The 25,580-nt window shown below is 41.8% G+C and overlaps 1 protein-coding gene across 2 annotated transcripts in view; it reads right to left on the bottom strand.

Moving 5' to 3' along the window:
• cep350 (centrosomal protein 350) overlaps positions 1-25,580 on the bottom strand; it is a 35,860-nt gene that overhangs the window by 9,183 nt on the left and 1,097 nt on the right. Inside the window, exons 2-33 of one of the 2 annotated variants that reach the window (XM_087836826.1) lie at positions 23,742-23,830; positions 23,562-23,605; positions 23,321-23,426; positions 23,007-23,172; positions 21,263-21,861; positions 21,039-21,152; positions 20,690-20,818; positions 18,621-18,740; positions 16,955-17,673; positions 16,753-16,871; positions 15,222-16,234; positions 14,931-15,084; positions 14,311-14,480; positions 14,002-14,188; positions 11,617-11,732; positions 11,371-11,534; positions 10,654-10,764; positions 10,371-10,511; positions 10,058-10,197; positions 8,851-8,955; positions 8,513-8,733; positions 8,146-8,363; positions 7,726-8,004; positions 7,467-7,616; positions 7,110-7,270; positions 5,585-5,707; positions 3,703-3,959; positions 2,387-2,562; positions 2,009-2,153; positions 1,325-1,485; positions 148-272; positions 5-66 (exon numbers count right to left, since the gene is read on the bottom strand). In XM_087836826.1, coding sequence (XP_087692952.1) covers positions 5-66; positions 148-272; positions 1,325-1,485; positions 2,009-2,153; positions 2,387-2,562; positions 3,703-3,959; positions 5,585-5,707; positions 7,110-7,270; positions 7,467-7,616; positions 7,726-8,004; positions 8,146-8,363; positions 8,513-8,733; positions 8,851-8,955; positions 10,058-10,197; positions 10,371-10,511; positions 10,654-10,764; positions 11,371-11,534; positions 11,617-11,732; positions 14,002-14,188; positions 14,311-14,480; positions 14,931-15,084; positions 15,222-16,234; positions 16,753-16,871; positions 16,955-17,673; positions 18,621-18,740; positions 20,690-20,818; positions 21,039-21,152; positions 21,263-21,861; positions 23,007-23,172; positions 23,321-23,426; positions 23,562-23,605; positions 23,742-23,817 — 6,571 coding nt within the window. In that variant the 5' untranslated portion in view covers positions 23,818-23,830. The remainder of the gene's footprint in view (positions 1-4; positions 67-147; positions 273-1,324; positions 1,486-2,008; positions 2,154-2,386; positions 2,563-3,702; positions 3,960-5,584; positions 5,708-7,109; positions 7,271-7,466; positions 7,617-7,725; positions 8,005-8,145; positions 8,364-8,512; positions 8,734-8,850; positions 8,956-10,057; positions 10,198-10,370; positions 10,512-10,653; positions 10,765-11,370; positions 11,535-11,616; positions 11,733-14,001; positions 14,189-14,310; positions 14,481-14,930; positions 15,085-15,221; positions 16,235-16,752; positions 16,872-16,954; positions 17,674-18,620; positions 18,741-20,689; positions 20,819-21,038; positions 21,153-21,262; positions 21,862-23,006; positions 23,173-23,320; positions 23,427-23,561; positions 23,606-23,741; positions 23,831-25,580) is intronic. The other variant, XM_087836827.1, reaches the window with a different exon arrangement.

Here is a 25,580-nt window from a genome sequence, read left to right on the forward strand (position 1 = left end):
TCACGATGATCTAATGATGCATCAATTTGTGTCCTTTCAGACTCTGAGATTTTGACGAGTTCAGACCTGAGAAACAAGCATTTATTTTTAACTGCACACCATTCATTTGAAAATTATGTAGAAAAATATCATTATTATTCTCTGTACCTGTGTGAAGATGGAAGATGCTCTAAAACGGAGTTGGACTCGTTGATCTGGGTGTTGGTATCAAGTGTTAAGTCTGGCTCTTTGTTAAGGTCTGCCTTAGTTTTCTCAATGAAGTTGTTATAGTTCTGTAAAATCAAAATCAAAACACAGAATGATAGCAGAGATAAGAATACACGCACAAGTAAACGTCCATAGAAGAAAAGAAATGATTCAAATCTAACTGGATGTTTAACCCTTTAAGACCTACCATAGAACCAAGTCCGCCAGAGCTTATATTATATGTTTACATGCTGTGGAGCCATTTTTGGGAGCATTTCAAGTTGCTATACATCAATACAACCATTATAGCCCAAATTTTAATGATATGTCTGCATTACGTGCATAGTAATTACATAAATTGCAAAAAAGTGCAATAAACTACAAAAAAATTGAAAATCGTTTTTGTTTTTTTAACATATATTTCTAGTTAGAGAAATTTAAGAGGCTTATCCCTCAAAACTGTAAATACAAAAAAGTTGCACAAAATAGTTTCCCACCACAGGAAATTTATTTTGAGTGTCTTCATAGTTTTATTTTTGAAATACACCAATTTTTATATACTGCAGGAAAAACGAAAATAAATATTATAATGCAAATTTGCAAAAAAGCAGCATATGCATCAAAATAAACTATTTCCAGCAGTGCAATATGAGTCCTAAGCATCCCAGAAACCACACAGAAAGTCATAAAGTCAAAGATAACTTTTAAAAACACCAGTATAGGCTCATGAGGCCCTGATGGTAAAAAACTACATTTCCGCAAAATGACGTCACTTCCGGTTTCGGGCAGGTCATGGCGGACATGCGATAGTTCGTGCTGACGTCTATTCCAACGTAGGAAGTGTTACAAACAGCTGATCGGATCAGCAAAGTGTGTTTCTGGAATATTATGTTTTTGTTGCTTCAAGTGCTTTTTATGCAGTTTTTGCAAAGCTATATGTGGAAGGAAACTGTGACCGAGGACAAGCTGATGGCATAAGATGTAAGTACAACTCCTCCGGTTTCATATGCAAAAAAAATTATTGCGCTAGCTCACGTGGTTGCAGAGCTACCGGGATTTAAAAATAGTTACGCAAAACGGAGCGTGCCCGCTCCGACCGGCTTTAAAGGGTTAAATGTAGTTTACACATCATGTTTACCTCCAGCTGTTTCAATAGACTCGCCTCCTCTGCCTTCAGCCGCTCCTTATGTCGCTTCTTCTGCTCCTTCTTTAGCTGGGAGGCCATTAACTTACGTTTCTTGAGTTCTTCCTTGAGCGCCTTGATACGGCTCTCTATGTCACTCTGGTCTGAAATGGTTTCTAAAGAAAAATGTACACGACAAATCACAACTACAATGTGAAAATGGTGCCAGACCTCTGATTAGCAATGGGTAATCCAACCTTTAGCCCACTCAAACACTAACACATTTCTTCGGGGATTACTGTACATTTTCTTTACCGGGAATGTGTAAAGTTCATTTCCATAAACACACTGAACAAAAAGAGTATTGAAAACATTTAAAAAAGTGACCTGGAAATGAATAAAGCACACTCAGCTACAACACGAGGCCAGCACAACAGTTTGCACTGGTACGATAAAGTGCAATGCAAAGAGTTCCCGTCTCCTATCGCACAGTTAAGCTTGTTAGGGAGCAGGGAAGTGGTTGCATAATGCATTTCTGGCATCATCACATTCTTCCTGCCTACACAGCGCCAGCAATATAGCTGCATTATGTCAGCTGTCTGCTTTACCCATCCTTTCGTCTCTAAAAACTGTCGGGAAGAATTTCACACTCCAAAAGCGTTATAATCTCAGCGTGGGTTTTGCACACTAGTAACTCACCAGACTGTGTGGCCATTGGAGGGTCGGTGGGCTGAGTGCAGGGGCGGATAAGTGTCCGGGAGGTGGAGCGGAACTGCATCTTTGTTTTACTGCTGCCCTCTGAAGGAGATGCAGCAGGGCTGTGGCTGCCTTCAGGAGCATTAGACTAGATGGGAAGACAGGAACACTACTTCAGGACATGTCACATGACATCACAGTCAACAGATGGTATGCTTACATTAATATTTTACAGTCACAGTAAATTAAGTAAGGCTTAGTGAACCCTTTTCCTAATCCTCAAGGAAAAAACGCAGCTATAAGATTCTTTCTCCTGTACACAGATGTGTGTTCATTTTGAAACCCAAAAAACTACAGTGAGTAAAATACAAAATCCATTACATGCAGTTGACTTGTAGGTGACTGTGATGCTGAAGTGAAGTCCTGGGTGTAATTTGCAGGGCCGCCCTGGACAGAGGCCAAAGTTATTTCAGAGACTGAGGCAGGTGGAGCCGGTCCCTCCGTGTGTATACTGGACTCAGGTGTCACTGACGAACAGTCGCCCTCGCTAACATCCTCTGAAAAATGAAACAAATCAACATTGTTATGTATTTTACTCTTACTCCCACATAGGGATGGGTATCGAAAACCGGTTCTTGTTGAGAACCGGTTCCCACTGTTTCAATTCCTTGGAATTGTTTGCCATCTTTGCAAACGATTCCCTTATCGATTCCAGTCGCCCCGAATGAAGTCACCACACTGCGGAGCGTCATTTACCTGGCAGGAAACACGGCGCCTAAGCGGCTCAAACGCTCAAAAGTTTGATTACACTTTACGAGAACGGATGACAACAGGGCAACTTGCAATACTTGCAAAGTAGATATTTAATTTAAGGGAGGAAACACGACGAATATGCAAAAACATTTGCTCACAAAACACGCGATGACCTTAAATAAATGTCGTGTTTTTAATTCCGCTCCGGACTCGTGAATCTCAGCCCAGCAGCAGCGGTAACGTTTGCACGTCCTCTCCCGTTAATGCGGCAGGTGAATAATCAACTAACAGTGCAGATTATGTTAGCGCGATCTGCCTTATTACAAAACCTGCCATTACTGTGCATTTAGTGACCATGATGAGACAGACAGAGTCTCGCTGCAGTCTACCATAGCGTCTCCTTTCAGGCCGGGATAGACGAATGTCAGCGAGCAGTGACTCAGTTTGTGGTCAAAGGCTTGCACCCATTTGCCACAGCAGATGATTTTCAGTAAGTGAATGTGTTTAATTGTAGGCAGGGACATTACTGGATATTCTTGTGTAATTGCTACAGAATAATTTATGTTATACTTTGTTATTGCTACAGAAGAATATTTATTTTATTATTTTACATTTACAATTTTTTCCCTGGGGACCCTGTGACGCCCCATTGAAGAGCTGTAGGCTGGATCTCTTAAGATCTCACTGTTGGGTTTGTAAGGCCACGTTACTCCTACATTTCTATCTTGTTCAAAGAGAAGATATAAAACAAAGTTCTAAGCTAATCGACCTTAGTGTTCTCCTTTTTTAAAAAGAATCGAAAATGGAATCGGATTCGTGAAAATCATATCAATACCCATCCCTACTCCCACACCACACTGTGTATTTTTTAAATCCCATTACGTTGTTATTTTCCGGTTAAACCATGTTCTACACTTGAGAATAAGAAAATTCGGCAGCTTCACCTTTCTCGCTGTCAGTTCTGGGCTCTGAGCTGCGGCGGTGACTGAGGTGGGAGCTTATATCAGAGATGTCCTTTTCTTGTCCCTCTGACACGTCAACATGATTGTCCCCGAGTGTTTTCTGGTCCCATGCAGCCAGGGCCTCTTTCTCCATCCTACGGACCTCTGCCTCCTCCTTGTCCAGTTGCTGCTTCCATTGTAGCAGCTCTTCAGCGTGGTGACGTCTTTGCATCAGCTGTTGTTCTCGTTTGGTCAGGAACCTACAGAGGTGAATGGAAAGGAAGAAATGGGAAAGAATAAAGTGATGAAGAGGAAGTGGAAGAACGGTTAAAAAAGAGATGAGAATGGCAGAGAGGAGGAAGATGAAGGAAGAGAGTTGAAGAGAAGCAGTACAAATACACCGAGCATTAGAAAAGGTTAAATATGACCTGCAGAAGCAAGCAAACCCAGAATCACCTTGACATTCAGTTATTACTGCAAACTCAACTCAAACTTTTGTCCAGCGCACACAGAATTAAAACACACATCCCACACATGCCCAGAATAATCATCCAAATACAGATATGTACAAGTACCCATTATATACAATAAGTGATGAAATGTCACTTAGGAGAAAAGAGGAGAAGGAAAATAACAGTAAAGATGTCAGATTCATGCATCAGATTCAAACCCAGGGAGCAATAAGCATAGTCACACACGCACACACACCAAGCAGTTTAAATATGATTTTTTAAGTCCTAAGAACAGATTCTTCAGTCTCCGAGTGTTCCTTTACGTTCCTCCACCTCCTTATATATCAGAATAACAACTCAAAGAATAGTTTTGTTGTCTTGAAAAGCAAGAAGACCATTTAATTCTTCAATTCAGTGTATATCAGGGACACTAACACATACAAATATCTGTCAAAATAAAGTGCAGTCAGGTATAGCTGTTTTGTAATATGGTCTCCCACAGCTATGGGTGCCATTACAGCGCAGTATTATTTAGCCTTGATCTAATTTAGAAGCCTTTCTCTTGACCTAATTTATACTGATGACAGCCCAGATACTAAAGACCGAGACCGGGGAGATTCTTTAGTGCCTTCCCAAACTCTATTAGAGCCAATGACCATCTGTACTTATTATCCCATCCTATGCAACAGTTACATAATAAAAGCGCTAGTTAAGATTTACTGGGCTCATTAAAGAGATAAACCACTCCATCTCTGGTCTTTTCTCTGAAAACTCCTTTACTTCAATGTCACTGTGCGGTTTCATTTCTAAACATTTTATTTTGATAACTAGGCTGCAGCTCTCAGCTAGAAGCCGCAATGTAAAGAATTATTTCCACTGCAAATTTTGCTAATTCATTCCAAGAGGCAAGAAGGATGGAAAGAGTTGGAAATTAAACATGACGCAAATTAGTGAAATCCCAGTTTTAAGTCTGAGATTCCCATCCAGCAAGGAAGGCTCCTACTAAATAACATAACCTTTGACCATCGCAAATCAAAAGGTTTCTATTTCCCAATTTTCCCTCGTGTTTATTGTTTTACACTCGACCAGTGTGCTTTAATACCTTCTCTGGTAACACTGGATGTTTTTGTCTTGCTGATGCCACAAATATCAAGGACTAGAAAATAACATGTTTAAGGTTAGCTTATTTCAGTAAGGCAGCTTTCCTTGGGCACTTTAAGCTTTCATCCAAACTCTGTCCCCTCCTGAAAGTTACAAACCTTGAAATATGCCAACAAAGAACCTCAGACATATCAGCACACATCATTCACCATCCCACCCCACCAAGGTCCCAGTGCCAGTGGACAAACACAAGCATGTTCCATGGGGTGGGGGTGGAGTCGAGGCAGGGCAGGGCAGGGCTAGGTGCATAGGTAGAGAACACTGTACAGTACCTGACCAACTGGTTGTAGATAAAGAGCCTGAATTTAGGGTGAAGGTTGGGAAGACAGACACTGAGGGAGGCCCAGTGATGGGCCGTGAACACAGAGAAGAAGCAGTGGACAGGAGAACAGTGTCTACAACACACAAGCACGCAGAGACAAAGTCAAAAGAGCCACACGAACGAGGATACGTTTACAGCGCACACGCAGACACACGTACGCAATGTAAAGAAAACAGAACAAGACGCAGAGGAAAGAGACAAGCAGAGAGAAAGGGAGAGAGTGAGATGAGAAAATGTCGTTTTATCGCACCCGAGGTGTCAAAGCTGTTACGTTTAAAGCACTTCTTCTCATGTAACAATCCTTTTATCAACATTTGACTCCGTGTGTGTGTTAAGGTAACCTCGGAGGTTTGTCAGGATGTCATTACAGGCTAACCTGCTTACTGAGGCAGTTATGACAAACTAATCTGTAACTATGACAGTCAAACTAATTAGTGTTGGTTAACACCATCAGGTGAAGTTGTTACTGGGTATTTTTGGGCTGTAAAGGTGCAATTGATTTTGCCATTGTTAACAAAACAGCAGATTTGGAGAACAACGGGGAAAAGGTCGTCTAAATGATCCGATTATATTGTTCTATATTACCTGCCTGAAGCCTATAACATTATACAACAAAACCACAGTAAAACCGCTCAGATATTTTTTGTTGTAAGCATTTATTTGAAGACTTGAAGCCCTAAAGATTGCTGAAAAAAGGGGTAATGGAAGGCTGGTCTGTCACTACGCAAATTATAAATCCCAGAACAATTCACACTTGTTTGTCCCAACTAGATTTGAGAGGCTCTGCAGTCAGCTGACCAAAGCTGGTGACCAAGTTTAAAGCTTTAGGTGACCTACAGCTACTGCAAGCCCATGGCCAATATGAGAGTCATTGGGTGTAATAAACTTTATGGAATACACGGCATACATATAACTGAATGTTGCAGTGCAGGTTAAACGGTACTGTAAATATTTAGGGTGTTTGATTATTGTCTGATGTTCTTTCTTTCTTTCAAACATATCAGTAGGAGAGCTTTTTACAAAGTAGCTTATCTAAATCGAAACTCAAAGATGTACTGAGGGAGTGTGTGGCTGCTCGTCTAAGCTAAAGAGACGAGCACTTTAAAACAGCAAGAGAAGCACGGCGAGCAGCAAGAGAAAGACGCCACACTGTTTCAATTAGTGCTAGATAAGGTCTCCCACAGTAAATGTACATCTCTGCTTTGTATCCTGTCAAAATAGAATTAAAAAGAAGACATTTATAAACTACGATACCTTTTCTTTTTAATGAAGCTATGCTAACCAAGAACATAGCACTAATGGAGGGATGTCTTTGCAGCCACGTACTAAAAGCAATGCAGATTTTAATCAAAGTAAAACTAAAGTTAAGTTGAAAAATAAATGAATACATGAATTCTTATCATTCAGTGGGAGGCTTGTCAATAAGGAGACGGCCGAGCCCAGTTAATCCATGAAGATTCAATTAAAGTCCTTACTTTTCATCCATGTGAGAGCGCATCTTCTTGAGCTTCTGCATGATGCTGCTGGTCTCACTTCCAGAGACGGAGAGTGAGGGAGAAGGGCTGCGGTTATCATCAGCATGCCTCATATCTGGGGAGGCTGGCTCAGACCCTGGGGTTTCTGACACCGGGGTCTCCTAGAGGATGATCGACACACGCAGAAAGATTGAGAATTAATAAGGGAAATGAGCACACCAACATGTCTGGTTAAATGTACACTTTTTTCCTGTGTTTATTCAAGACTACCTGTCACGAACAAAGCATGAACTGAACTGAAATGGCCTTAATTCGCTGGTTCTTCTACAGGAGCTGATAAATGACTGAGCTACTTACAGGAGGCGCTTCAATCCCAGCACACTTGAGACGTTCCTTCAGCCTGAGTGTTGAGTTTCTCATCCGTTCAATCTCCTCCTGCTGTTTCAGCAACAGCTGCCTTTCCTTCCTCGCAGCTTTGTTGGCCTCCTGAAGCCGCCTGATCTCAGCCTGAGAAAATGAGCACAGTGAGAGAGAACACTGCTTAGTAGCAAAAGTTAACACCGCAGCATTCGGTGAAGCTCCCTCAATGTAACCGTGCTTTTGCCATCCACAGTACCTGCTCCTGCTGTAGCTTTAAGAGAAGGCCTCTCTGCTTCTTCCTGATTGGTGGCATTTTGTCATCCTCTCCCTTATCTCTCAGCTTCTTCTTCAGGTGCTCCAGCCAGGCCAGCTCTGTTCTGGTCTTCTCCTTGAGCGCTTTCTGGCGAAGACGCAGCAGAGAGCTCTGGTGCTGCAGTCTCACCTCCTCATCTTTCATGTACTGGCGAACCATGTCCATGGTGAACTGGGAAAAGCTGTCCTGTCCACCAGAGAAGGCTATGTTTGAGTCCTGTGACTGCAGGAGAACGTGAAAATGAGAAGACAGTGAGGTTTAAGAAGGAAGAGAAACCAGAAGTTCAGTGAGGAACAAGTAAAAAATGATTTCAGTTACATAGCTGCATCAACTGATTGTGCTGGCCAGTGTTTGGACTCTCACCTTAAAAGAATTGTGCAGCCCTGGTCCTGAAACCAATGCGCTGTGATTGGCTCCATCATCCTCTGACTCCTCGTGGTGGCGGGATTTTTTCTCCATGGTTCCCCGGCGATGTGCCTCCGATGGCAGAAGAGAGCGGAAGGAACGCTCTTCTATCTCGTCTTCTGTCATGGACTCGTCAAACTTGAGCGAGTACTCTGTGGCCACTGATGTACTGTCTCCTGACGGGGCAGAGACCAAAAGAAACTCAGGATGAAGTTTTGGGGTTTTTTTAGATAAAGATCAAAGGTGGGCATCATGATATCAACACCTGACTGTTGACAAGGGGAAAAGAAAAAATTTAAATGCATGTCGAGTTTTTAACTTTTACCTTTTTCATCTATTACAGATGGAATACTGTCACTGCAGATGGAGTCATTTGCTGCTGCTGCTAGAACTTCCTCTTCTATGGAGCTGCTGGCTGCTTCCTGTTTTGGCCTTTTCTCGAGTCCACCATTCCTCCATTTCCCCTCTATGGCCTCTTTTTTCATCTGCTTCTCATGGTTTGATAAGTGATGTGATGGGCTGTGTTGGCTGCTTAAGGCAGATCCACTGAGCGGAGGGACAAAAGGCATATTTTTGCGGGTTTGTTTCAATTCGTATTCCTCAAATATAATTAAAAAAGAAAAACCTGCAGACATGGCACTGCGTAAAGAGACTGACTGGTACCTGAGATTCGGTTTCCTGAATGATAGTGAGTCAGAATGACTCGCGCTCAGTGAAGACAGCGGCTCCTCTGACCTGGTCCTTCTGTTTGATGGTTCGCTCTGAAAGCTGTAAGAGAACAAGATTTTAAATTTAGGCCTTTGCGGTAAAAGCGTTGACAACACTTGGGTTGTTAACCCTAATGCATGTCCAACTAGTTGTTTAATATTATTAGAGATAGGCTTGGCTGTGAATATCTGAACAGTTCAAAGGTGGGTCCAATAGTGAAACCAGTTACGGCTAGCATGTCAAACGTCTGCCACAGCTTTGCAGAGTCATGTAGATAGATAGAATTTTTATTTCGAACATGCAAATATAACTGAAATAACCAGAGAAAAAAGATAAAGAAAAACAAAACGTAAAAATCGTCAAGTTTTCATGTATACATCCATGTCTACAGAATGTATGTGCTCGATAAGGAGTAGGATGAAGTTTAGACTTTTCTAGTTCTACCCCCTTATTTTAAATTTCATTGCTTACAAATCCATTCCCAGAATACAACATTATTTGATCCATACATGTTTAACTATGTACAAGTCTAACACATGAACAAAACCATTTTCATCACGTAAACCAAAACAACAACAAACTACATTTTTACGTAAACTAAGCACCTTGTGTTTGACACCCGCTTAATCTCTGAGCTTATTTTATATCTATGTGACAAACACCTTAATGAACACTTAAGCTTTGGGTTCTCTGGACTTGATCTGTAAAATAGATCAAATGGTAATGGCCTGTATTTGTATAGCGCTTTACTAGTCCCTAAGGACCCCAAAGCACATCCAGTCATCCACACATTCACACACTGGTGATGGCAGCTACATTGTAGCCACAGCCACCCTGGGGCGCACTGGCGCCACCGGGCCCTCTGACCACCGCCAGTAGGCAACGGGTGAAGTGTCTTGCCCAAGGACACAACGACCGAGACTGTCCAAGCCGGGGCTCGAACCGGCAACCTTCCGATTACAAGACGAACTCCCAACTCTTGAGCCACGATCGCCCGCATCACGGCTCAGCACCTCATGTGATAACACGAGGTGAAGGGTAATCTTCAATTCGTCAAGCGGTTCCCTGCAAAAGCATTTTTGCTTTGCGTGCCCATCGCTGTTACGAAGGATATAAAAATCAGAAACTGACAGGAAAGTGAGTGTGATCGTTTGGAGTGTACCTGTCAGAGTCTACGTTATCCTGTCGCTGCTCCATCAAGTAAGTGTCATTTTCTTTTCTTTGCTCCACTGTGGAGGAATCGGTGGCAACAGGAGGGACAACCACAGATCCTGACATCTGCGACCGGACTAGTTCTGTCATCTGATGAAGTAAAACACAATAAGGCGACCTCGTCACTCTTAGGCTGGATGTTATGCTTTTTCTCTTCTTCCACTTATTTTTTCCTTTACTGTTAGTCAACAATCAATCAGCTTTTGCTGTACAATTAGGACACAGGCTTTTTCCAGGCAGGGAGGAGGGAACTGATTGCTAACCTCTTTGATGTGTCGGGCAGCGTCGGCTGTGTACTGCGCTGCCTCGGCCTGTTGAGTCATCATCTTAGTAGTTGATTCCTGGAGGCCTCCCAAAGTCTTTTTTTGAGATGCTGCCAAGGTTTCCTGCAGTTCTATATGAGCCTGGACAAAACCATATACATACATATACATTACACAGACAGAAAATCAAAGCGCTCATACGTTGGAAATTAAAAGGTTATAAAGCAAACGTTGAATCTATTATCCACAAATACATAAACATTTTGTTGGTTCAGTGCAGTACCCTGGCCACTCTCTGCCTGTTTTCTTCCAGCTGTAGTTTTGTCTCAAGAGCTTCTCGTTCGGCCTTGATCTTCAGCTCATAGAGCTCACGTTCATGCCGCTGCTGCTTGGCCTGCAGGGTCAAAGTTCACAGAGTAGGTCAATAAAGTGTAATACAGTAAAACAGCAGGTCATATTCTTGTTTTCACCACAGCTGGTGCTGTAACTAATACAACATTTAGAAATAAAAAGAAAACTTAAAGAAAAAGATATTTAAATACTGACCTGTGTTCAAAACATCAAATCATATTTCATGAGCCAGAAAGATTATAGAAGCTAAGTAACTTGTAATCCTTTGAAACTTCTGATAGGTAAAGATTAATGCTACAGCTAATATATATCTCCGGCTCTCTTCCACAGCATGTCTTTATCCTGTCTTCCTTCTCTCACCCCAACAGCAGCAGATGGCCCCGCCCCTCCCTGAGCCTGGTTCTGCCGGAGGTTTCTTCCTGTTAAAAGGAAGTTTTTCCTTCCCACTGTCACCAAACTGCTTGCTCACAGGGTTCATTTGATTGCTGTTGTTGTTTTTTTTCTGTATGTATTATTGTAGGGTCTACCTTACAATTGAAAGCACCTTGAGGCGACTGTTGTTGTGATTTGGTGCCGTATAAATAAATTTGAATTGATCTGAATATATATGATCACATTAGTATTTCATAGGAAACATCTCCTGCTTTACCTTGAGCATTTGGGCCAACGATGCACTCTCCTGCTGTGCCATGGACACACCCATTAACCTTTCCACATCCCCCAACTGTCTGAATGACTCCTCAATTGAGTCCAAATAATGGAGTTCTGCTGCCATACGCTGCTGCAGGACACCAGGTGAATACTGTAGTTCACCTGGGAGAAAGGAATGAGACGAAGGGAGTTAGACATAAATAAAAATAGATAAAATAAATAAGCAAAAGAACTTTATTTTTACCAGTGGACTTGGTGCCTGTGTTCTGGTTGGATGCATTTCTCAAAAGCTCATTGGGAGATTCTACTGTTGGAGGAGACCGGGGGATTGGAGAACTAGTAGAGGAAACCAATCTGGACCTGCAATAACAAAGCGATGAAACATCATCAGTATATGGGGTTTGTCAATGTAATAGTTAGCAACATGTTTTAATACATTATTTGATACAGAGAACAGAAGGGGAAGTGGGAAAAGCAGGCATGTGACATTTCACAAATTGTTGCAAAATTGACATTATGAAACTGGCATGACATGTACAAGATTGAATAAATATTTAAATAAGAGTTTCAAATATTCACTAGAGCATGTTTTACAGAAATGGTTGCCTATTAGAGGTGGGGGGGAAAAATGGATACTGTGTAGTATGGTGATATTTTGTTTGCTAATAATGTATGGATACAGGGACAGCAGAAATCGATATTTTGTTACAAAAAGGTTTTTGTGCTCTGACTTCAGAGCATGTTGATCCTTTTTCTGAGCAAGAATCCTGACATTCCTTCACTATCCAAATGTGTTTAACTTGTTTTTGGCAGCAATAAACATGACAGTTTACTTATTTTAATTTAAGACATGTTTTATTTTAATTAAGTTTAAAACTTTTTTATTTAATGTAAAATTATATTTTGTTTTAATTTACTTTCAAAGTCTTCAGTTGCTGAAGGGGCTGCATAGTTTTCATAAACTGCATAGTTCAGAATAGCTATAATTGTACCAGATGGTTGATTCAGTTAAGTTGGACTAGACTGTAATACAAACCGTTCAGTTTGTCAACAATCAAACTGAAATGAGAGAAAGACTGAGTGTGAGACTTTGATATTAGATAAAATGAATATTGATAAAGTTTACCTTTATGTACAGAATCTGAATATCACAAAATATTTTTAAAAATTGCAATAATATCGTATCGTGCGTTAAGTATTGTGATAATATCGTATCGTAAGATGTATGGTGATTCCCACCTCTATTGCCTATTCTGAAGAAAAGGAGCAGAATGGCAAAATGATAAAGAGCGAGACAGCCCGTGAGAAAGTGAGAAAGAAAAGGTGCTGCTGTGAGAGGTCAGAGTTATCAATTATGAATATTTTTTTCAGAAAGAAGGAGCGTCTAAAAAATAATAATACTTTCTAAATCTGTACAAAAAAAAAAAAAGCAGACAGTGGCACTTTTCTTCTTTGATCAAAATCTGCACAAAGCATCTTGTCAAAAGTCAAAATACTACAGAGGGTGACTTCCCTTAAGAACATTTTTAACTGTTTTTGTCTTACAGAGTTAAAGAAAAAAAGAAAAGAAAAGTGAATTACTAATAATAAAAAAAGTTTATAATTCTCTCACAAGTTTCTTCCTTTATTGTTGAAGACACACAGACCGTGCAGAATCCCAAGAATCTGCCACCTGGGCTTTGGAGCACCATTAGGGGGCTCAAATATCACACTGCACAGTGGGATTAGAAGGAAAAAAAGTCTCTTTCCTTCTCTCTGGGAGCAGGCCCAAGCGGTGGTGAAGCTGAATGACCCGATCAACAACCCCGTGGGCCTCCAAAACAAAATAAGCAGTGTTTTCTGTCTTGGGTTGAACTACAGTGAGGTCCTGTTGCTGGGCACTACGCGGCTGCTTAAACCCTCAGGCCCTCAAGAGAACAGCAAACCACAAGACTGCTTAGACTGGCAGCCTCAACCGAGGCTCCTCTAAGTGTAGTTTAGTAATTAGTCATGCTTAAATACATTTACTTTTGGTTAATAAATAACAGTATATGCCAAGTGGAAACTTCAGAGTGGTTGGAACAGCAACAACTGAGGTTGCCTAGTTCAGAAAATATCCAAATTATTCCTGAGTGCACATTTTTAAGAGAAGTTTAGGTTAGTTTGGAAATACTCTGGGAAGCAAACAGTGTAGCTGGTGTGTGGCTTCACAGGTTAATGTCAATTTTACTTCATACTTGCCCTGCATCCAGGAGAAAAATAAATAATTAAATGTTTTAATTTATGAAGCCGGACTGCATCCAGAAATACATTCATGCTGTGATCCTAAATGAAATATATATATAAATACACCTATAACCTACCACATTCACACAGCAAATAGATACGTCACTGTAAGCCAGAAGAACCCCCACGACACAAAAGCAGTGTGGCATTAAAGCTTACTAAAAACCAGGAAGGAAATACCAGAGACAACTGAACGCGAGGGCAACGTAGATTTGTATGAACAGTACACACCATTCATCCTGCTCTCACACAGTTCTGTACACACTTCAGTTGGATATCTTAGAAATGATCTTAACAGAAAAATCTGCTGATCAACATATCCGGTGACATATCTGCAGCCTTTATAGCACTGAAATAAGCTTACTGTTGGTGAGAATGGCCTGAAGCTTCCCCTAGTGTGTCATTAGAGTGGACACTCTTGGCCTGGGTGTGGGAAGAGTTTTTGTCCGAGCCTCCCTTTCTGGATTCAGACGATAGTGCTTCCGAGGGTGGAGAGCAAGAGCTCCTCTGCTCCTCTACAAGAGTGGTGTCACTCTGATCTGAGACTGTTCCTGCAAAGAGACAAAGCTTTGTTCTGTTGCAAATATGACTTCAAAGACAGTTTAACTGAAATTCAGTTAATAAATCATGTCAGAAAATAATCATTACAAAAATTAAAAAACAAAAAACTCACCTCTTTTTCTGGCAGAGTGCCTGGAGAGGGGCGAGGAAGCAGGTGTTGAGCCAGAGGAAAGATGCTGCGAGTGATTGGATGACTGAAAGGATGAATGGTGGGAGTGACTGCAATCTGTGCTTTTTTCATAAGGCGACCTCCTCATCAGTTCTTCAAAGTGATTATTCACACTAACAAAGAGCGCAGAAAGAAATCGTGAGCATTGGACTTCTATCAAGAGCATATCTCCATTCTGAGTTCTGTTAACTCAACATTTACAGAAATACATTGGTTGAAACCCCCCACAATACAGACACAACACCCCACTTCCTCACACATGACAACAGTAATATGCTGTCTTCCACTATAATACATGGAAATATGGATAACATGACTTCAATAATAAGGATTCTATTCATCAAGTCAAAGCTTTGTGAGGACACACGGATGACCAGTTTTAAATCAGTTTCAGGGTCTTTGATACGACACGTACAAAAACAAAGCGAGGAAACAAAAGTGATCCTGAAAGTTGGTCTTTACTCTAAAAAGGAGGACAAATGTTTGTATCTAAGAGCGCTGGAGAAACCATCTGTGTGACATGGATGCCACCCAGTGGTGACTTTGAAGACGTCTTCAGTTACCTGGGGGAATTGGAGCTTCTCTTTATTTGCCCGCTGGCTTTGCTGCTGTGTGACGATACAAAGTCATCTTCATAGACTGCTGCGTCTCCAGGTCCATTTCCAGAGGCCGCAGAATGGGCGGAGGGAGAATTCCTCTCCACATTTCTATCACTCACTAAAGAACAAGTTGGAGACAGAACACACACGACCTTATCTAAACTGACCGCAAGTGTTTTGCATACATTTATATGACCATTTCATATTAAATGCATCATGGGAAGCTATTATATGCATACTCACACGTGAACTCACCTTTAATGTGGCTGTGATGGTTTTTAGTGAAGATGTTGATTACACTCAGAGGGCTTCCTTTGTTCAGCTCTTCCCAAACTGCGTTGTCCCGGTCCTGCTGTGCAAAGGATAAGCCGAGGCCTGAGCATTTCTCTGCTTCCCGCTGGAACTCCATCAGTCGCTGGTAATCCTTTCTTTGACGTGCACAGTAGCCCGCCACTTCCAGGCGATCTGCTGGTCTATGTACATAATTATATCTAGAGGGGCGAGGAGGACTTTGCTCATCCTCAGAAAAACTCCCTTCACTCAGAAGAGGACCCTCACTAATAGATCCACCACTCGAATCATGGAGATCTGTCCTGTTCTCCCCCTCGTCCATGATTTGTTTCCTTTCTGATATTTTATTCATTCTTGATTCCTTCTCCAATCCATTGACTAGCTTCCCCCTCTCTTGTGTGTAACTGTTAAAGATGGGATCGATTACATCAACAGAAGTCTGTTTACCATTCTTCAGCTTCTGCTCCCTGAAGGAATGCAGACTGTCTGCTCCTGGGAGAGCTGTGCCATTGTATGAACTATAATTTGTGGTAGTCAAAATCTTCTGGATCCTCAGAGCCATGTCATCTTTTTCTGTGTCACGTGCTGCCGTTCCTGCCCATCCATCGACAACAACAGAGGGCCTCGGCACTAAAACAGTATCCATATCCATTGATGTTGCATTACCGTAGTTGATGCCTTCCCCAGCAAGCTTCCGTGCCTCACTTTCTATGCGGTTAGAGAGGGAGGCAGCCGTGGCCTTGATGGCTTCGATGCGGGACATTTTGGACCGGGACCTGCCGGAAGGGGCTGTGGCTGGTCGCGGGGTTTTCATGCTGTTACTAGCAGCCACTTCTGCCTCTATTCTTAAGAGTTGAGAGAAGAGACGGTCGTCGTCTGATCCTTGAGCAGTGCTGCTGGGTCCAGTCAAAGGTCTAGCAGGTGGGTACAAACGTTCTTGATGAGGCAAAGGGGCAACTCCAAGATCAAGATCAACCCTGTGACAAAAAAACTTTATTTAAAATGTAAGAAGACAAAAGAAGACTAAACATATCTAAGTGCAACACCTATGGTAGGTAAGGTAAGCAAACAGCAAAACTTCCACAGACAGTAGTTATAGTTTCAAAGAGTGCTCCACTTCCTGTTTTAATGCAGGGAAATGCAGCATCCCAAACAATCATCCTGTACTTTGGTGGTAAGATGTAAAAAACTGACAGCAGGCTATGAGGCTATTTATTTCCAGTCACTTATCGCAGATGTTCTTTATCGTGCACTATTTTTGTTAGTTCCTGTAATAAAACACTCGTGGGTTATTGCGATGCTCATAAAACCAAACATCTGGCCAAACCAAACAAAAGCCAGATGATTTTCTAGATATCAAACAAAGATCATTTCAAGAAGACAGAGGACTGCGTGTACCGGCAGGTTGTTGTTGTCTATTTGTGTTGATTGTATTGAGCTTGTTACTTGTGACAGAGGTAAACAGTTTTGTACTTGGGTATGAGCATGAAAGTACCTAGTTAAAGGAGGTGGTGGATGATCATTCAAAGACCTATCGCTGCTTGATGGGCTCTGGGGTGCCTCTAGTCGTTTGTTCTCTTTGTCCGACTCTCCCGAGGGCTGGTACATCGGTCTCTGTAAAAGAATACAACACTTATTTTCGTTTTGTTTTTCCACTACATAAGTGATCATGTCTTTGTTTTTGTGACCATACTTACCAGCTGAGTAGAAGGAACTGCAGGGAGTGTCTGCATGGCCCCTTCGCCCAGCTGGGCCTCCTCCATCAGCAGTTTGTTGTAGGTCTCTTGTAGTCGCTTTTGTACAGGGGCCACAGGAGTCTCAGTGGGGATTGCCACAGTTCTAGCAACCTCTCTTTGCTTCCTGTAGAGCTCCTGCAGTCTCTGGTGTCTCCTCTCCGATTCCTCCCTCATCGCCTTCTTCTCGTCCGCCTGACGCCTTTTTCTCTCTTCTTGTTGCCGGGCGATGTACTGGCGTACTGTATCTGCATCATAGTGCCTTTTCTTGTGCTTTGCGTCAGTTATGTTGGTCGTTTCTGGACGATGTGTAGTGGGGCTGGCACTGCGACAAACTCTCGATGAGCTGTTTGCTGCCGCAGTAGTTCCCCAAGTAGAGACGGGCGTCCTTGTTCGTGACCCTGAGCCCCCTCTCCTACCACTGCTGCTACCCCGGGACCTTTTTCGGGCCCTCTCGTCCCGCTCGGCTGCTTTGCACTCCAGCTGAAGGTCATCCAGTATTCCCTGGATGTCTGCTGACAACAAGTCTGAGCTTAACCCTCCTGGAACCTTGTCCTGAGGGATAGATGTTGGTGTGAGGTGGCTTTGTGATTGTCCCTGAAATCCACTGCACGGCCGCTCTGTGCTGTTTGGACGCGATCGTCGCTTTGATTCTGAGCGTAGATCTGAGCGGTGGCGGGAATCTGGTGAATATTTCCCGACAAGCAGATATATCAGTAAAACAATGTGTGTTGTTAAATGACTTCAACCAAGAAAGACTCCCGTTTAATAAGTGTAATATCAACTTGACCTTCTATGCCAATAAAATGAAATATTTCATGATAAATATCAATAAAAACTGGTTCATCCCAGCTTGAAAAATGAGAGATCCTCCAACATGTGACTACAGCTGATTAAAAAATTCCTAAGCTGAAGCATCAGACATAAGAATATGCATAATAAATGAGGCTTAGGGGAAGGCATGCTATGGCAACTCTAATCTGGGCCAAATCGAAGATTCCCATGTCGTATATAATCCAGACACTCCCCTGCCATCCCCACGGTACATGCTGCATGCACTCGGGTCAGCCTCTGGAAATCAGGTCATGTGTTGTGCATCCAACCAGAAAAGCCAGTCAATTTCTATTCCTTCTGGTCAGTGGTGGCCAGTACAGACACAGCGAGCAAAGACAGAGTGAGGTGTGGCTTTATGTAAGTGTGCAGCAGAAGCTATGGACTTTATTTAATGCTATTCCTTTGGCAGGCTCGGTTTTCTGCATTGCTGTCAGACGTTCCAGACAAATGAAACTATATGTCTTTGAATTTTCTTATAATATTTTCAAACTACTTTATGACAGATAATAGCATCGATGTATTTCAGGAGTTAAAAGGCTTAAAGCGGCATAGTTAACACAGGCAGATTTAAGTCAACTGAAAACAGTAGATTTCTTTTTTAATGAGGTGCGACAGGGTTAAAAATCTGGGGTACAACCTATTTTACACTTCAGTTATTCTACAAGCAACTGAGCAGAGTCACACTGACACGCTGTGGGTGAGTCTTTAATGCTTAATAGACTTCTAATGATCTTTTCTCTCTCTATGCTATTCAATTTAACTTCTTTACTGTTAGGTAAGAGCTTGCTGTTCTCACCTGTTCGGCTCAATAAGTCAGCCGCATGTGGACTGTCCTCCTCTCTGGGCAGCTGAGGAACTGGACCTAGTACCATCTTCACCAGCTTCTGGCCCTCTCGCCATGATGCAGGGCTGATCGCTGCAAAGTAGCAAAGTTCACACATGAGACTGTGTGCTGCTGAAGAGCAACTGAGTATAGTTGCTCTTGGCCTCATGAAACATAAGCATCTATATATCCACCACCAGAATAGACACACAGCTAAGAGAATGAAAGACAAGCAGCAATCTGACTTTGCTTTAGTGGGATTTAAATGATTATTCAATCAAATACTATTACAATAAAAGTTGCTCTAAGTCTATTTTTCAAATCACTTAAGTTGCTGTGTGGAAGAGTCGATGCACCAAAGGAACAATGAGTGCAGAATACTGATTTTGCAGTGCAACCAAATCCCCAAATGGATATTGTCCTCCTTGGCTTCAGTGACACAGCAGGTACAACACTCTCAGCACAAAAGCAATGTCCCTCTATCTGAAATCTCTAGAGCACCCTCCACTCTGAATTCTCGTGAAGAGCAGTTCCCGGTAACGAAGCTGCACTTCTGCTCACCCAGCAGCTGTTTGTGCAGAGTGAAAGAGCACACTGAACCTGGCCACAGATCTAAGGGGGCTATTTATAGAGTCGTGAAGGAAAGAGAAGAAACCACGAGACCAAAGCGAGCTAGAACACAAGATAAAGATCTTTTACGGCTTTTAGGGTAGCTTGACTCTGTTTTTTAAAACATCGTTTTCATTTTTGCCGTGGAAAAAAGAGGAACTACATGAAACAGGATGCCAGTTAGAGTCAAAAAGCTGAAGTTGGTGTCTTAACCTTTAGTAAGCTAATTCTGCACCAATAGCTGACAAATCAAAGGGCCTATAGCTCAAAGCAAGGTTAGTGGCTTATCCATACCATAATGTAGAACACTTTTAATGAGGATAGATTAAGCTCAAACGGTGACCAATCAGATCTCTTAAAACAAGAAATCACACAAAAACCAAACATGTACACAGAGAGACATAATGAACAGCAGACAGACAGGTATGTGACAGCTGAGACAAACTTGTCTGTCCCACCCTTTCAGTTTCGCGCTGACGAAAGAAAACTTCCTTCCAAACCAGTTCTCTGAAAACGTTGCTGCCTTTACATTCTTGATTCATTACAGCAGCTGAGGATAAGATTTTAACATGATAACTGTAAAAAAACAAAGTGGCACATCCTTTGTAACTAGAAAAATAATCATTTAGCACTCTTTGAGTAGTAATAGGACACTTTGGTCAGGCAGACCTTAACATTACATTCTAATTATTGAAGCTGGATAACAATCAGACACATTAAATATGTACTTTTGATGGCAACTTGTTGAGGGGGTGAAGCTCTGCTATGATCAGGTTTCACCAGTGTGTGTGGGCACAATTCTACTATGCTGGTGTCTGTACGCTACTAGCTGGCCACAAACTGCATGTCACACATGCTGGACATTTCTTGAGAGGTTTGAGTCTTAACACTTAACCAGCAGCCAGCAATACACACACACACACACACACACACACACACACACACACACACACACACACACCTGTTAGAGACAACTACAAAGATCAAAAGAACACATTAAATACTAAAGCACAAACACTTGCAGGATGTTTGGGCAGGCTGCTTGCATGTAAACAACATAATAACATTACTCTGGTTGTGTACATGCGAGCCAAAAGTTTAATATTTGAAAGCATCGAAATCACTACTCAACTGAAACTCAAGTGTGCTGGCTAAAGCAACAACAAGAACATCTATGAATACATATAGAAGGGAATAAAGGTACATAAGAAACGCTGTGTATACCTAGAGTACAGACAGGAAATGAGCAAAGCTAGGGGAGAAGAAAGTACCACAGAGATGGTTCAACATTTGAGGCTCTTGGTTGGCAGCATGTTCACTGACCCGTGACAAAATCCTGCCAGACTGTTCCACTTGCTTAGCTTTCCCACTGTCACTAATTAAAAATAGATCAGGGGGTGGGTTTGCCCACACATAAAAGAGGATTATTATACCTGGTTTTGGATTTAGGTCAGAGGCAGGGGCAGCTCTGTGGACCTTCCTAATGGTTTTGGGAGGCCTCCTCTCTTTGGACCTGTCTGCTCTCTGTTCCCTCTGCTGTTGGTGCCTGTGTCTGGTGCTCTCTGAAGACATAAAACACATACAGAGAATAAGCTATAAAGCCAAACAGACGGGGACAATCTAATATTTCAACATCTGGGATATTGTAAATCAAAGGCTGTGCATAAATCTAGATTTATGCAGAATCCAAAAATATTTAAATTAACTACTGTTTTCAATAAATCTGTTGTGTTTCAAAGCTCAGATAAAAACATCATGACATGAAGAGTGTTTTGTGTTTACCCGCAAACTGCTTTGACAGGTCTCTGTAAAGTTCTCTGCTGAGGTTATGGAAGTCCTCTTCCTTCCAAACTTTCCCATCAGGAGTCCGGATCTTTGTCTCTGTACTGTTGAAACCTGTGAATAAAATGATGGTTTAAATAAAACACAGCATCATGTTCCCTGCCATACAACTCAAATCTGTCAGAAAGGTTGAACACGATGAACCAATCCTCCAGTGGAGATACCTTTGTATATAGGAGCAGGTGGTGCAGCTGCTACTTTGCGTATTTTGGCTGTCGGCTTGTTGCTTGCATCATTAGTCTCAACAAATGCAGCTAAAGGCTGTTCCAGATTGCCCATCAGCTTCTCCCTCTCTGCAGCCTCCTCCAGATGTTGTCTCTGCCTTCGAATACGCTCTTTGAGTTTCTCCAGCTTGTTGTCGGGTTGATGTCGTCTTAGGTTTTCCAACCGCTGGGAAGCTGAACCAGGGCTGGTGGATGGCGTGCTGTCCTCTTGTCGAAAAGAGCCCGGGGTGGAAGCAATACATGGGCTTGACTGTTGGCTATCCATGCCAACTTGTGCTTTGGGGCTGCTTTCCTTAGTCCTTATGCTATCCAGGGCTGGCTGGTCATTGAGGTAGCGCACCTCAGTGCTCTCCCGACCTGAGGAGCGTGTGCTGTCTAGGTCCTTGTCAGCCTCCTTGTCTGTGGTGTGTTTCTGGTAGACCAGCTGGCTGGGCAGAGAATCTGAGCGGGGGGGAGAGGATGGGGACAAAGACGCTGGCACCGACTTCTGACTGTAGGCCTCTGGCTGAGAGGAAGGATGGGGTGGTGGGGTGGCCTCTCTGGACACAAATCAGATTACATGGGATCAAGAAGAGGATCAAGATTTACTTTTAATTCATTGCTCACCGAGTTTACAGAAGAACATATTTACTGGCGGCCAGGGGTTATAGAAGGCTGGAAAAATGGACTCTACCAAAATGTTTAATGATGAAAAAGTGAAAACCTTTGACAACACTAAAATGATTTGGATATATTAATTTTTAGTAATAAATTTTAACACTACCCGCAGTGCACAATGAGATCGTATGTGATGCTTTCTACGTATCGTGGACCATTAAGTACAAACCAAAACAAAAACAAGTCTGATCCATCTCCTTCCACTTCCCATACAATATTGATACCTACCAGTCAGTGTTAATACTTAATGAGTTAATGAATTAATCATTATAGATGTTGAAGGACCAGCATCAGGCTTGACTTAGTCAATGCTTTCCTAACTCTGTAAAATAAAATGTAAAAGATAATAATAAAGACACTGCTCTGACCTCAGCTCAGTGTTAGAGTAACATCAGACTGCATACTGCTAATTTCTCCTTTTTCTGCTTGCACTGAGAGTACATATGTACACCACACACGTACACGCCATACACACACACACACGCACAAACACAGCATTTTGAGTCAGGCTGACAAAGTGAACATTAACTGAGTTGAAGACAGGTTATGTTACCGTAAGTGCAACAGAAGATTCCCAGTAACAGTCACACTGTACATAAACAGAAAAGGTGAGTAGGAAAACATCTTCGTGGGAAGTGTTAAGTCACCTGACCCCACTCTGCAGTGACGTAGAAAATTATTAAAAACATACAAAGAAAAAGCTGCTCAGTTCAGTCTTTGCTGTTAGCATCTTCTATTCTATGCTGTTTCTCACACTAGTAACATATGAGTAACTTATGCACTGTATAGTAAACACGCACGCACACACACACAAACACACACACACACAGTAGCACAAAGCATTAACAAGATACCATGTGCATCTCAAAATATGTCATAACTCCTCAACCATTTTGGGCTAGAGAGAAAATTCAAATGGTTCCAGAAAGATGAGAATTATGTTATAATTTTATAGCCAAAAGCAGCCAGGTGGCTTCGTAAAGGCTAATCGATGTTTCATGAATGCATTTTAGTTCATTATTCGTACCTGTATGAGGCCAGCGGTTCCCTGAATTCCACGCTGTTGTTTCTTCTGACATTTCTGTCCTGGGTGGTATTTCTCAAGGGGCTACGTGAGCTGCTCTTTTCTGGGCTCTGCTGACTTCGACCTCTGGGCTTTGAAGACCCTCTGATGTCATCAACTTGTCGTCCATCTATCATAGAGAGCAATCTTATTAAAAATCATTACAGAACTCACAAGTGACCTTGTATTCAGACTGTAGTATACCAAAATTAAAGGAAAACCCAATTAGCCATACTACAATTTACAAAGAACAAGTTTTATATCTTAGAATAACCCACCTCTGTGGTGGGCCCTAGAGGATTTCTTCTTGTTAGAGTCAATGACAGAGTCCAGGATAACTCCTGTTCCTGGAGCTGCTTGTATACGATTTTCTATGTGCCGCAACTACAAAGAGGAAATACCATTGTCAGTCTGCGCACATACTGCAAATTCAATTCTGCTTCTACAAAAAAGACAGTGATTTAGGAAGAGCTTACAAAAAGAACAGTTTCAACAGAAAACCATTTCAGTTGTACTTACAGCAACTTTGGACTGAGCCAAACTTTTCCATGCAGCTGTCAGCTCTGTTAAAGTGTAACAGTGAAGATAAAATGTAAATTCCAAAACCCATATCACCCATTAAGGTTACAAAAAGTCAAATTAATTCGTATTTCAAAAAAACAAAAACACCAAAATTAAAAAGGAAATTCTTCTACACACCTGTGCCAACATTATGATCAGAAAGGTGCTGAGCAGAACTTTTAAGAGATGCCTCAGTCCTCCTGCTGCTCCTCATCTCTCCCACTCACCTGCAGTTAAACAAATTACCAAACATATTACTGAAAGAACCAAAAAACGTGACAAACTGTAAGTGAGATCCACACAAAAACCAAACCAAAAATGTTAACTGAAACCAAAACAAGGAACAAAGTACTAAAAACACTGGAACAAGTCAGTGACAGACAAATAATAATTCAAAAACATGAAGCACTACAGTTCGTACCCAACATACTAACAAGTTAAAATGCAAAGTAGTCATGGCTTGGCAGAGGTATGCAATTTGTCACACAACAACAGCATAACTCTGCTACCCCGCCATTTAAAACAGGTTCTACAGCCTCACATTCCTAAGATGTAAGCACAACTCAGATATGTGATGTTTACTCAAAACACCTGTAATGCTAGTCACATGTCTGCTTTAATGGTAGGCGCTGCATATATCAAGTCTGTTAGCTGTTTTGTCCTGATTAGGAAAAAGTCTTCCTCTACAGCAGGGGTGTCAAACTCAAATACACAGTGGGCCAAAATTCAAAACTGGAACAAAGTCGTGGGCTAACATTAATATTTATTGAAAAAAAAAATCTTCCTCCAGATTTAAGAATGAATCTTTTCTTATGGACTCAAACAAGTTTTGCTGAAAAACTGAATATGGAACAAGCAAAGTTTAATACTAAACAATATATATATTAGCTGTATAATACCAGTAGGCCAGCTCTAATAGTAATTTGGTATGGCTTCGTGGGCCAGAGTTTGACACCTATGCTCTACAGCATTAATGGTTGCCAATGTATTCAGATAATTACAGCACAGATCTGTGAGAGTCAAGTCTAGTCAGTGAGACACTTAAGGGTGTTTTGCACTAACATTTAACACTTGTTGAGTCATGAGGAATTCTTGAGAAGTCATGCCTTTGCCTCATAACAATCACGTGACACAGCCCTGGGGCGAGATAGGAAAAAAAGAAGAAGAAGAAAACTGAATCCACTCTTCTTCAGTGGCCCCCCCTGTTCTGTTATCAGAGCCATAAACAAATTACTGATAGGATACACTCGACTCTACAAACTTATTAAAAGACTGTTTTCTACCACAGACCGCTGTATTTGCTGCTGTGCGAATCCAAAACGCCACACAAAGAGCAGCTAAACTCTGAAACATTAAACTTTTTGTAAAGTTAGTAAATTCACAAGGAAATGTCGTTTTGCTGGGCTGTCACATTCACTACGGAAATATGCTGACGTTGGCTGAGTTTAGAAAAACTGCACACCCCAGCATTTGTGAAACACTCTTTTTCTTTTACAAGTTTAACCCAAATAACAGAGGCATTACAATCAAGGTGAACTTATTCTGCCGATTACCTTAAATGTAAAACCCAGAGAGTTTAAAATATCACTGTATACCGGAATGATCCTGTATTCCTGTATAAGGGAACACACTGCTTTTAGACATTTGGGACTTCTAAAGTTTGAAAACGATAATATATTGAGACCCCAAACTTCCAACAGAGAAATCAAACTCTTTAGCAACATATCAATGGAGTAAAGGAGGATACTCTGTGAGAATTTGATGACAAAAACACTTTCACCGATAGAGTGGAGGTGTTTCCACCACTAAAGCCGTGTAAAATCCAAGATGGCGCATAACTTCTTCTCGTTAACCGTTTGACGCGGCTTTCAGCAGCAGCGGCTCGGTGCTGCCGCAAACGGGAAGAAACTGTATTACAAAAACACTAACACCGACTTGACTGCTGCAATGCAGCTTCACACCACAAGTGTCACTAGT

This window comes from Neolamprologus brichardi, chromosome 23, assembly GCF_056152115.1.
Source record: "Neolamprologus brichardi isolate AB-2024 chromosome 23, ASM5615211v1, whole genome shotgun sequence".
Lineage (NCBI taxonomy): Eukaryota > Metazoa > Chordata > Actinopteri > Cichliformes > Cichlidae > Neolamprologus > Neolamprologus brichardi.